This window comes from Mobula hypostoma, chromosome 14, assembly GCF_963921235.1.
Source record: "Mobula hypostoma chromosome 14, sMobHyp1.1, whole genome shotgun sequence".
Taxonomy (NCBI): domain Eukaryota; kingdom Metazoa; phylum Chordata; class Chondrichthyes; order Myliobatiformes; family Myliobatidae; genus Mobula; species Mobula hypostoma.
This window is the reverse complement of record NC_086110.1, coordinates 18895373-18909041: the sequence shown is the minus strand read 5'-3', so window position 1 is coordinate 18909041 and position 13669 is coordinate 18895373. Positions and strand designations below refer to the sequence as shown.

Here is a 13669-nt window from a genome sequence, read left to right as displayed (position 1 = left end):
TCTGTGCACACAACACTTAATTTATCTGCACGGTGAGGATATTTAAGTTTGGAGAAAGGGGATTGGTGGGTACAGCCGGAATCAGATTTATTATCGTTGTAAAACCTTATGTTGTTCTACGGCAGCAGCACAATGCAGGGCAAAAAATAAACAGTGCAAAAGAGGGATAGCAAGGAATCTCATGATGGAGGGGAAGAAGCTGTTCCTAAGATAGTGAGTATGGGTCTTCAGGTCCCTGTAGCAACAATGGTAGCATGGCCCAGATGGTAAGCTTGATGATGGGTGCTGCCTTTTTGAGGCTCCGCCATTTGAAGGTGTCCTTGTTGGGGTGGGGGGGGGGGTTGTATTGTGTCTGTGATGGACCTGGCTGACTACAATTCTGCTTATTAGCACCTCCACAGCCATGACACAACCAGTCAGAATGCTCTCTACCATATATGCAAGAGTCTTTGGTGGCATACCAATTCTCCCTAAACTTCTAATAAAATATAGCATTCTTCAATGTGTGGGGCCCAGGATAGATCCTCAGAGATGTTGACGTCAAGCTGCGTGAAGCTGCTCATCTTTTCCATCACTGAGTGAGGACTGGTGTGTGTTCTCTGAACTTACCCATCCTGAAGTCCATAATCAATTCCTAGCTCTTAGTGACGTTGAATGCAGGATTGTTGTTGTGACACCATTCGACCAACTGAACTGTCTCACTCCTGTAATTCTCCTCGTCGCTATCTGAGAATTTGCCAACAATACTGGTGTCATTGGTGAATTTCCAGATGGTGTTTGAGCTCTGTCTAGCAGCCGCAGTTCTTTGTGGAATTCCACATTCTCTTGGGATTTTTCCAGTTTCCTCCCACATCCCAAAGGTGTGCAGGTCCATAGGCTGATTGGCCACTGTGAATGGTAAAACCTGGGACAGTTGATAGGAATATGGGGATTGACTGGCATGGCCTCAGTGTGGTGAATGACTTGTTTCTGTGCCCTGAAACTCTATTTGACAATTGTAGGGGTAAGTCGCTCATGTGTCACTTCTGGGGGTATAGTAGATTCCTACACAATCTGAGGCATTTGTGAATGGGGCAATGGGAGGGTGTTTGACCTGTCACATTTGGAAGGGATGGTGTTTGGGGCAAAATATTGAAGGTAGTTGAGGGAGATGGTGGATGAAACAGCAGGTACGGAAAATGGGTGATGTCACATCCAGGAATTCCAAACCTCTCCTCAGAAGGGGTGCGTTTTTCAATATACACTTGTGACCAAATGTGAAACAGAAGTATCTCAGAGGATTTCCTCTGTTCATTCTAACACCTGAATTAATCTTTTATTGTTCACATCATCTGTGATCACTCAATGTTGGAGCCCTGGATTTAAAGTTTGCTTGGTGGAATCGTACTATCTATGCATTTGTACCTCAAGGAAACTTTGTATTGTTTCCCAAAATCCCACTCGCTGAGAGAAATCAATCCAATTTTCCTTGAATGAGTTGTCCACTGTTACTGAGGGTGACTTTCCGTGGACCGAAATACAGTTTGTAGTACCATAGGTACCTAGATGTGCCTTCGAGTTAGTTCCACCATTGCTACTTCAGGGCTGATAAGTTTCCTAACTCGATGTACTCAGTTTCCCTGCCCACAGTTCCTCCTTAGATATTGGTTGAGCCAGCGTTCACAGTAATTTTGGCAGAGAGAGTCCCACACTTTCACTGGAGTTCTGTGACAGGATGTCTCTCTCAATGAGTAATTCCTACTTTTAACACATTTAGATGTTCTGTTTTACTTTGGTAAGGTGAATTATTGAATCTGAGATCATATTTGTTGCAGCCTCTCTTCATTTTGCCCTGGGTTTTAGAATGATCGTAACGACAATCTCTCTGAGACTGAGTTAAAGTTATTTTAAGACTATGGCAAGTTGAGAAACTGAGTGAGAAGGTTAAGTGCAAAAAGAAATTGAGAGAGTCCATCAGTTTTCAAGCAAATTGTGTCCTCATCCATCTTTTTTCCCAACACTTCAATTTCCACAGATGGTGGCTTGCAGAACAGGCAGATCTTTGTGTCATGGTACAGATTGTGAATGTTTATCTGCCAGATGCAAATGTCCTTGTTAATTAGTTAGAGATGTGTTTCAGCAGGAAAGAAATCTGTACACTAATTGTGCTGCTCAGGAAGCATTAATCTGGCTAACTGGGGCCCTAGTGAGATTGAATGACAGGCCTGAGATTAGTAGGAGTTTGGTGGATGTTCTTTGTGAATGTGCTGTTGTCCTGGCATTAAAGCAGGAAAGGTAGTTCATTAACTGCAAAGTGGCTGTGGTAATCCCTTCAAATGTTAACTATTCTTTGCAAAGCAGCAGCCTGCCCTTCTTGCAAGAGATTTGCAATCTCATTAGAGACATTGCAGAAGAAGGAGAGGTGGGCCATGGTGGAGATGGGGATGTTTGGTAGGAGAGCTTGAAGTGCAAAGAGAGGGAGGGAGACGTACAAGAAGTTTATGAGATGTAACAAGATATTTGGTTTTGTAAAAGCAAAGCTGTAATTCTGAGGCCTTATAATGCCCTGGTTGGACTGCACTTGGAGTATTGTGGCAGCTTTGGGCCCCTTTATCTAAGAACAGATGTGTTGGCATTGGAGAGGGCCCAGAGTAGGTTCTTGAGATGATCCCAGGATAATATATGAGGTGTGTTTGATAGCTTTGGGCTTGTATTAGAATAATGATGGAGGAACTCACAGAATGGATGTGGAGAAGGTGCTTCCTACAGTGGGGGAATCTAGGACCAGAAGGCACAGCCTCAGTATAGGTACTTCCCTTTAGAACAGGTGAGGAGGAATTTCCTGTTCCAGAAGGTGGTGAACCCATAGATGGCTGTGGAGGATCCTAAAGCATGATGACTGCAATCAGCTCCTCACTTGTGGCTTTGTTGGGATGAATTACAGAGGAGAAGAGTGCAACACACTGATGCTGCACAGGGACGAGATACATTTATACAGAGATGGGCTGCCTTGTAATGACAACCAGCAGGTGATGCTCTTTAACCCAACTTTCATTCGTAGGAGTTACCAGACAGCTTGGTAGTGCAGTGGTTAGCACGACACCATTACAGCTCGGAACGTTAGAGTTCAGAGTTCAGTTCCAATATCGTCTGTAAGGAGTTTTGAATGTCCTCCCCATAAATGCGTATGCTTCCTCCAGGTGCTCTGGTTACCTCCCACATTCCAAAGACATATCAGTTAGGAGGTTAATTGGTCATTCTAAACTGCCTTGTGATTAGGCTATTGTTAAATCGGTGGGTTGCTGGGCTGTGTTACTCGTTGGGCTGGAAGGTCCTGTCCCACGTTGTACCTCTAAATAAAATCTGGGACACACCAAGGCTTACAGTGCATTATTTTGCAGCTGGATGTGGCATTCTGACCTATACCATGTCTGCTGGTGTTTTGGAACATTTCTATATACTTTCCCACTGGTACATTTAAGCCTGACTTTAAAACATCCGTACTGATCACCTATTTTTAGGCTAACTTCGACTTTCTGAGTCAGTCTTTGCCCTTCAATGTTGGGCAATTGGTGGGGATTTCCGAAAATCTCCCATAATCTGCCTGAGTATCATTTCAGGTTTACTATGTCAACGGCACTTGGCTGAACTAGCTCAGATATCTATCTTTATGTATGGGTAATCAATGTTCACATGATTGCATTGATCATTTAGCCGTATTTTTGGTTTGAAGTTTTCTAGTTCCATTTAGTATCAGAGAATTGTACAATATACATCCTGAAATTTTTGCTCCGCTAACGTCCATGAAAACAGAAGAGTACCCCAAAGAATGAGTGACAGTAAAATTACTGGAACCCCAAAGCCCCCTTCACCCCCCCACCCCACACACAAGCAGCAAAGCGATGACCCTCCCCCTCCCCCTCCCCCACTTATTTCAGCAAAAAGCACCAGCCCCCACCACCTGCCAAGCAAAACCCCTAAGAGGGACCATGATCTGGTATGCCGCAAAAACTGATCGTTTATCTAACAATTCAATATACCTGAGGCTCACACTCTCCCTAATAAAGGGGCAGGGAGGTATCGCACAGTGAGAGGGGAGACCAACAAAATCAAAACCACTCGCTAATGCAGTAAATTTTACATTAGCCTAGTTCTCCATCAGGCTTGGTGTTGTGTGAGCAAGCTCCTTCCTTGGCTTCTCACTGGGAATATTCCCCATCCATAACAAAATTGCACCACTATGACTGTATAGTTTCAATTGCTTTATTTATGCATGGTGATATTAATTAAATATCTCTTTCTGGCAATTAAAACACATTGTACCTGTCAAGTGCAGTGGGTGCCTTCTGACACATTCTGGCACTGATTTGCACTAGTCTTACCCAAATTCCTGGGCTCTGTTGTGGAACTCTTACCTTTGCGACTGCTCTCTGACTGTAAGCTTCATCAAAGACATCTTCATAGATATTGCAGATTTGCCATCAAGATCCATTATGAGGTTTTGTGTGCTTAGTGACCACAATTCAATTTGCTCATCAGTTAAACTAAAACCAAAGCTTTTACGAAGTACGTAGCAGAAAAGGGGTCAAAGCTACATTTCCAAGACAGGTCCTACAGTGAGGTAATATTCCCACTGGTGGCCTTTCTAATTTCTGATTCCAAAATTTAGCTCTCCAAGATCTTTTTTTTAACCATTTAGGTTTGAAATGATACTATAACATGTGTACTAATTTGACAAACAAAGCATAAAAAGACATTAACAAACTACACATGCATTTTGGATGCAGGAACTATATGTAATGTTTCTAAGTTTTGCTGGTGCCACAAAACCAGCACGTGGCCAAGTGGTTAGGGCGTTGGACTAGCAATCTGAAGGTCGTGAGTTCAAGCCCCAGCTGAGGCAGCATGTTGTGTCCTTGAGTAAGGCACTTAACCACACACTGTTCCAGTCCACCCAGCTGACAGTGGGTACCGGCAAAATGCTGGGGGTTAACCTCAAGCACCGGCCTGATGAGCCCATAGGGCTCAGGACAGACTTTGAACAAGACTGGTTGGGATATTGAGCAAGAGGCATTGGTCTCAAGGTAGCTTGTACAAGTTCATTGATTGGGTGACTATGGGGTAAATGAACTGTAACATGGATGAATGTGAAATTGGGCACTTTGGCGAGAAATACAAAAGGGACAGTTTTCCATAAAGGGTGACCTATTGAGGAATGCTGGTTGGTGAATGGACCAGGGTGGCCTTGCACACCAGCCACTGAAAACAAATGTGCAGGTAAAACAGAGCTCAGATAGCAAATACTGGTTAGCCTTCCTCGCAAGAGGTTTTGTGTACAAGAGCTCGACTGTTACCAGAATTATAAAGGATCTCAGGCAAACCACATCTGGAGTATTGCTTGCACTTGTAATCTCGTTATCAAGAAGAAGATGTATTGTACTTGCCATAAAGGAGAGGTTCATCAGACTGATTGCTGTACGAGGAGAGATTGAGTCACTCTTCATAGTTCTTCAGTAGAGTTGCCAAGAATAAGAAGAGAGTACACGGAAATGTACTGTACAATGAGGCTTGAGAGAGCAGGCGTAGGGTGGTAGTGTTTTCTTGATGTAGGAGACTAGATTAATGAGTCTCAGGCTCAAATTGTGGAAGAGAAACCTATCTGGTTGAGATGAGGAGACACTTCTACACAGAGAGGATGGAATTCCCTACCAGAGGAAGTGGTGGAGAGCAACGCACACAAAATGCTAGAGGAACTCAGCAGGCCAGACAGCATCCAGGAAAAGAGGGCAGTCAACATTTCAGGCCAGAACCTTCCAGCATCTGCAGGTTCTCTCTTGTTTGTGGAGGAGAGCAAGTCACCTTTTCTATTTAAGAAAAAGTACAAAGCTTCTGAGAAACAGAGGGCATCAAAGCTGCAGAAAATATGATATTCAGAAGAGGGGAATCAGACGTGATCGTGTTGAATGGCAAAACTGGATCAAAGGGTCAAATGGCCTGCTTTCTATGTCATATTTAAAGAACAGTTTTCTGTAAGTTGTGTTGTTTGGGCACAGTCTCACCCTTTCTGTCAGTTTTCCATCATGTTATTTGCCATAAAAGTAAAAGATTTCTATGTGTTCTCTGTATGAACTGAAAGGTTCGCAGACCCATGTTATGTACAAAATGTTCTACTGTGACCAATTCAACAAGACAGCAATTTTATCCTGTTCCCATCCTTCCAGTTACACACGGCTAAAGAACCATAATGCACCATGGAGCTGTTTCCCCTGTGCTTTTTGTCTCCAGCAGTGTAAACTGTCAATTTTAAACTCGTCCTTGTCCTTTAAATTATTCAAAGATAAAGGAGGTAGTTTTGGGCTTCGAAGCTTGCCACAGGTTTCTAAACAATGCTCATCCACAGGCTTGAAGATGTCATGTTTTCTCTTATTGATGTTTTATCCTTCCAATCTCAAATGAGGTGGTAATAAACTTAATTCACAATCTTATCTCTGATGTCTGACACCTCACAGATGCCATAATTGTGACCATCTTTATTTAAAATTAAAGATTATCCTTCTTGATGACAGACATCGAAACATAGAGTGAAAGGAGTTGTTTGCGTCAATGACCAACACAGTCTAAGGATGTGATTGGGACAGCCTGCAAGTGTCGCCATGTTTCCGATGCCAAAATCACATGCCCGTAACTTACTAGCCTTTCTGTCTTTGTAATGTGGGAGGGGGTAACAGCAGCACCAGGTGGAAACCCTCATGGTCACAGGGAGAAAGTACAAACTCATTACAGACAGTAGTGGGAATTGAACTTCAATCACGATCGCTGGCTCTATAAAGCGTTATACTTGCATGCTGTTTGTCAAGAAAGGGGACAAATACAACTATGTTTTCTACAGTGGGGCCTCTTTGCTGTTTGCCACAGAGAAAGTCTTCCCCAAACACTGCCTCCCAGTAGCCAAGGGGCTGCTCCAAGAATCACAGCATGGATTCCACCCATTCACAGACAGGATCCCCACTGCGTTGCCTATTTGGAGAGAAATACTTGGAGCAGCATCGACCACTGTAGACATCGATTTGACCTTGAAAGCCTTTGACTCCATCAATCAAGAAGGACACGGTGCAGCATCCTCCTTAAATATCCACCTTATCTTTGTTACATCATGGCAAGCAAGCCTTAATAGAGACACAAGAAACTAGAGAATCTGGAACCTGGAACAGCACACAAGATGCTGGAGGGGTCAGGCAGATTCTAGGGAGAGAAATGGAGGGTCTCGACCCAAAACGTTGACTGTTCATTTCCCACCATAGCCGCTGAGTTCCTGCAGAATCTTTTGTGTTGAGTCCTGATCTTAAACTTGCACCTAATCTCATTTCCGACTGGCGTCAAGCTGAACTGCATTTTCCTCAATCTGTTTAAGAAGAAGACTGCAGTGAAGCATAAGGTTTGTGGTTTTGAGTTGCCACCCATGGTATTCACAAATCAACTATTGCGCAAGCATGCAGCAATGACTGATTAGCATTCTGAAAGAGAATAATAAAGTGGGGTTCTCGTTGGGACATATCATCATCCTAATACAAATTGTTCTTCACCACACATTTTTCCTTAGCTTTGTTGTATTCCTGTTAAGTAAACATACTGACTGTGTAACATCTTTCTTCTTTGAAAAGCCACCAGTAAGGCGTGATTGATTCTCTGTACCCAGTTATATGGAATCTTCCACTGAGGAAGAATGCAATGTAACATCATAAAGCAGCGAAAGCTACAACTTCCCTGAAGCTGGTAGATGAGATGTGAAAATAACGGAAATGGATGTTTGTGTTGAACCCTTTTCAACAACGACAAGAAAGAGAGATTTGGCACTGAAAACTTTCAAGGAATTGTTAACTCAGCATTATTTATCTATTATTTATATTTACACCTTTTGTATTTTTTCGCACATCGGTTGTTCACTAGTCTTTATTTGTGTGTAGTTTTTCTGTGATTCTTTGTTCTACCGTGAATGCCCACAAGAAAATGAATCTCAGTTGTATATGGTAACACATGCATACTTTGATAATAAGTTTATTTTGAACTTTGAAAACAGTGTCCATCATCGATAAAGCTATAAAATGCTGGAGATGCCCAGCAGATCAGGCAGCATCTGCAGAGAGAGAAACATTAATGCTTTAAGTTGGAAGCCCTTTCTCAGCATAATTGACGATGGGAATATCACTCAGGATTACAGTGGATCCAATCTTTAGCAGTTTTTAAGCGGGTGGCCCACCAGGGGCACGTAGAACATGTTGCCAATTGTTCCCTGCACTGTCACACCCTTTCTAGCTTAAAAAAAATATCAAATTCGCCGTTCGCACATATTATTAGTTTTCAAAATGCCATCAAAATGGCACAGCCTAATTTTTTCCATTATTTTTCTGTTCTCAGGTGTCCCATGAATTTGCCATTAACTTCAATCCTACAAATCCTTTCTGTTCAGGTTAGTATCTTCCTATTCATCAGCCCCCTCATGCCGTGACTCTCTCAAGTTTCTCATTTCTCCCCTTCTACCTTGTGTTCTTTACTGCTAATTGTATTTCCTTTACCAGTTCTAGTCAGCAGCAGTGACTGTGGTGAGGATACTGCCTGCTTAAATCCCCCAAGTGTGCTAGTTACTGCTAATATTGCTCACTGACTTCATTGCTCTGTTAAAATGATGCCTGGGAGCATTTGGTTTTGATTTACAAAGAGATCTTTGTCTGTGGCGAGTGCATTTATATATATATATATATAAAATAATATAATCAACCAGGGAATCTGCTTTCATTTTCAAGAATTGTTCATATAATTCCTGCTGAAATCTTTTGCAGCTAGTTTTAAATTGTACATGTCGTAATTTTGAACAATGTGTGTTAATGGTCATTGTATTGACTGGATGTATAAGACAGCAATTTATTAGTCCTGATCTGGCACAGTGCATTTGTTCACCAGCATAGAGTTTCCACCCAAACCGAGTGCCCTCTTTATCCAGCTAACTCAGACCTGATCTTTCTCATGAAAATCAAAAAAAAAATTGCAGATGCTGGAAATCTGAAATTTAAAAAATGTAGAATTATTTGGCACTTCAGTCAACATCTGAAGAACTTATCCTAGATGGAGGGTCTTTGGCTCTGTTTCTCAAGCCATTCGTGTTACAAAGAGAGGTTGCTCAGACTAGGACTTTGTTCCCTGGAATATACGATAGGAGATGGTGAGGTGACCTGAGAAAAGTAAATAAGGTCATGAGGGGCATCCATAGGGTGAAAGAAGTTAGTGTTTTCCCCCAGGGACAGTTTGCTAAAAACAGGAGAACATTAGTTTTAAGATCAGAGGCAAGTGATTTAAAAGGGTCGTCAGCAGCATCTTCTTCATACAAAGGGTGTATTTGTAAAGAGGCACCAACAAGTAGTGGTTGAGACTGACATACTAAGAGCATTCAAAAGACATCTGGATAAGTACATGGAAAAGGAGAGGTTTAGGTTTGGGTAAATGGAGTCAGCCTGGATGAGTTACACTGGAGAGACTATTTTTGTCCCGTATGACTCTAGTGTTCATCTGCAGTGTGGCATTGACAGAATCCTGGGAGGACATTGTCTACTTAGTCAAACACCAGCCTTCCAAAAAGGATTTTTACAGAAGCAGCTTTTTATTTAATTCTTCCTTCCCTTCCTGTTTCCAGGGTCTCTTTGAGGATTATTTTACTTACTATAACTCTAAACTAGAAATAAAGATGGCATTTACCTTTGTACTCGTTCTAAAACATTCTGAGCTAAAGTCATCCAAGTTGCATTTAATATGAGCAGATCTGAGGAAGTGTTTGGTGTGACCTGTGAATCAGGGTTCAGCCAATCAGTCCTTCAAATCTGCTCAGGCAATTTACAGGATCATGGCTATACATTCCACATTCAGCTTTCACCCTCTTCTTTGCTTGCATCAGAAAAGAATTTGATTCGTCCCTTTTAAACTGATGCATCGACCCAAGGGAACACAGCTCTGCTGAACTGCTACAGAGAGGAGATGTCCGTTGTTTCTCTCAGAGGGGAAAGTGGGGCGGGGGGGGGTGCAATCTGAAAGCACTTGTAAACAACCCTCCTCTTGGGGAATGGAGCAGGGATCCAAAGCGTAGGAGGAACTGGACAAACCTGAACCTTTGTTCTCTCAACTGCCCTGGCCAATAAAAGCTTCTGCCGTGTATCCTTCAGTGTCCAGGAGCTGATTCCATGAGATGTGCTTACCTTTTGGTTCAAATTCAGTGATTCTTGTCCATCATCAGACCGTTATTACCTTCTGCTGGATTTTAGCCTTTGGCCTGTTTGGGACCAACTTTAGGAAATGTGAGAATTAATCTGGCTCCCTTTGGTGCATTTATTTCATCAGCACATGGAGGCTGTAATATGAGCAAATTAGCATCCTCCAAAATGGACCCATTTTAAATGTAGATTGTGAATTACACCCAAATTAAGTGTAAATAGTGAATTAAATTCCTCACCACCCCATTTCAGATCTTCACCATACATTTAAATTTAGACGTCAATCCAAATTCCCAGAAAATCCAAAATTCTGTTAAAATGTTGATCCTCTTTGTTAGTGATCCGTCAGTATAAAATATACAAAATTCTGGAGGAGCCGATGAAGGGTCTCAGCCCAAACATCGGCTCTTTATTCCTCCGTATAACTGCTGCCTAACCTGCTGAATTCCTCCAGCATGTTGCGTGTTTTATTCTGTCAGCTCAAGCATGTATACACCTTACAAACTGGATTTCCAACACCTGCAGAATCTCTTGTGTTTTTGAGCTGACAGTTTGGAATATGTTTGTCACATTGGATCAGTGAGGCTGAGCTTCCTTGCCTGAGTTTGCATTCTCACAAAACATTGCTATTGCTTTGTTCCAAATCCCGGGTGACATGCTTGTCAACCCAGCGTGTATGTGACTTGTAGCCACGTATACTCTGTCAACCAGCAAATGCAAAGCAACAGGTTTGCTTCCTCAATTACCATGAGTGAAACACTAGAACTATGGCCCCTCTCATTCCCAGCCTCTAATTCCCAGAATTGTATCAACTGATTTCAAATTCTCAGCCTGCCGAGGTGGGATTTGAACTTGACTTCGCTGGATCTTTTTTCCAAGTGTAAAGCAACTGAAGTGCCTTTAAAAACGCAAACACAAGGAAATCTGCAGATGCTGGAATTCTGACGAAGGGTCTCGGCCCAAAATGTCGACTGTACCTCTTCCTAGAGATGCTGCCTGGCCTGCTGCGTTCACCAGCAACTTTTATGTGTGTTGCTTGAGGTGCCTTTAAACATTTTTAGCTTGAGGGAAGTGTGTAAAGGGATTTATGTTAAGATCATAAAATGGGCCTAATATAAAGCCCTTTATGTAATTGTCCCAAGTTACAAGTAATGCTTCTTGAATGGACGGTAGCATAGAGGTTAGTGTACTGCTGTTACAGCACCAGGGTTCAGTTCTGCTGCTGTCTGTAAGAAGTTTGTACATTCTCCCTGTGACCACATAGGTTTCTTTTGGGTGCTCCAGTTTCCGCCCACATTCCAAAGATGTACGGGTTAATAGGTCACATGAGTGTAATTGAGTGTTGTGGACCTGTTGGGCTGGAAGAGCCTGATACCATGTTTTATCTCTAAATAATTAAAAATAAAGTGTTAATAAACAATCTGGTTCAAGCACAGGACTGAAATGTATATGCTGCTATCTAACCTCATGGTATTTCCTTGCCAAAGGTGTAGAAGGGGTCGTCCAGGCATATACAGCCTGTCTGCCACACATTCGATTTTACGGACCCACCAACTTCTCGCCGGTAATAAATCACGTGGCAAGGTTTGCCAGCCAAGCCATCCAGCAGGAAGCTGCAGCGGTAAGTGGGAGGCACTGGGTTAACCTTAGGTGCAGAGGTCATGGTGTGAGGACAAAATGCTGATGTGGGTATGGCAAATGAACATCTCCCACTGTGGGGTAAGGCGTAGTCATCTCTGGCTAATCATGCAGAATTGGAACTTGTGGCAGATATTCGGAGCAGTACTTTGATGGGCATCTTCCCTAGACTTGACATGGATCCTGTAGGCCAAATTAATTCTGGGCAATTCTTCAAATGTTACGTCCAATTACACCAGTGCCCTGCTGTGTCTGTTATTGTGAATACTTTGGGTATCTGAGGAGCACACCTCCTGATTAAAAATCTACTCAGGATGATGTGCAGTACATTTTCACCTGAGTCTGGCTACTGATAGACGAGAACACCTACCTCTCCCAACTACCCCCTCCTTCTCTGCCGATAGACTAGAGCACCTACCCCCCACAACCCACCCCCCCGCAACATTCTCTGTGTCTGGCTACTGATAGACTAGAGCACCTACCCCCCACTCCCTTTCCCTGAGTCTGGCTACTGATAGACGAGAATACCTACCTCCCACAACCCACCAACCCCCCCACCGTTCTCTGAGTCTGGCTACCGATAGACTAGAGCACCTACCCCCCACAACCCCCTCCCCAATGTTCTCTGTGTCTGGCTACTGATACACGAGAATACCTACCTCCCACAACCCACCAACCCCCCTCCACCGTTCTCTGAGTCTGGCTGCTGATAGACTAGAGCACCTACCCCCACCAACACCCCCCCCCCACACACTTCTCTTGATAAAACAGGCCGAACACTCTTCCCATCGATGTGGGCTGCACCTTGCCGTTCATGCATATGACTTGTCTCCTGTAAACAGTCACTGCCTCATCAAAATGACCCAAAGCCATTGAACTGGCAGCCTGTCGAACATGAACTGCCGTTTTTAAGTGAAACCCCCGGTTTCCTTCTGTGTAAGTCGAGGGAAAACATTCTCCAGTCCCACTAAACTCGTGAGATCGAGACGGCTCTCCCACCCCAAAGCCCGGTTTGTGTGGATACTGTGCAATTTGCCACTCTGTTACAGATTAGTGCCATGAGTTATCAGACAGTATACGGCATACGATTAAAGGAATTATATTTATGAATCTTAACTTCAGGGTTAGCAAAGAAAACAAAAAAGGACCCATTTTAATTAAACAGTCAAATGTCCTTGAACTTCTCTCTCACACTCGCTGTGTCCTCGGTCAGTGTGAAAGCACACACCACCTTCCGAACATCGTTCGCAATCCATCTCAAACAAACGGGTCTCCCACCGGGTCGAATCCTACGACCGGTTCTCCCCAGTGTCTTCCCCCCTCTCTTCATCTCCCACCAACCAAAAGCCCCCAAGACCAACCTCAATGTTCCTCACCAAAAACACCTCCCCCCAGTTCTGGCATCCTAATTGGATGGCCCACATTCCTCATCATGCCTTATCTTCAGCAATAACCCAAACAGGCTGAAAGCAGAACAGACTGCTCTTACAGAACTACTAAATGAAGTACATTCAGCATAACAGTAAAGGTGTGAACCAGGGCATTACATAAGCAAATCTCCTTGAAATGCACAAAAGGATTTCTTTTATAGTAGCACCTTGCTGCTTTGCATGGCTTAAGTCTTGTAAATGTTACTGCCTCCGAACATAAACAATTCAAACAGCTTTGATTACAAAACTCAGGTGTCTTTATTGCTCTCCAATGCACTTCGTAGAGAACGTGATGGTCAAAACCAGGAGAGCAGAGACGAAAAACAGTGTTAAACCTAGCAACTGAATCTCTCCCACTCCCCCTCC

General features: G+C 43.2%; 1 protein-coding gene across 5 annotated transcripts in view; it reads left to right on the top strand.

Moving 5' to 3' along the window:
• cpne2 (copine II) overlaps positions 1-13669 on the top strand; it is a 273889-nt gene that overhangs the window by 197901 nt on the left and 62319 nt on the right. For 4 of the 5 annotated variants that reach the window (XM_063066743.1, XM_063066741.1, XM_063066742.1 and 1 more), the window contains 2 exons: positions 8395-8446; positions 11723-11856. The exons of the other annotated variant lie outside the window; for it this stretch is intronic. In XM_063066743.1, the coding sequence (XP_062922813.1) occupies positions 8395-8446; positions 11723-11856 (186 nt within the window). The remainder of the gene's footprint in view (positions 1-8394; positions 8447-11722; positions 11857-13669) is intronic. 5 annotated transcript variants of the gene reach the window in all.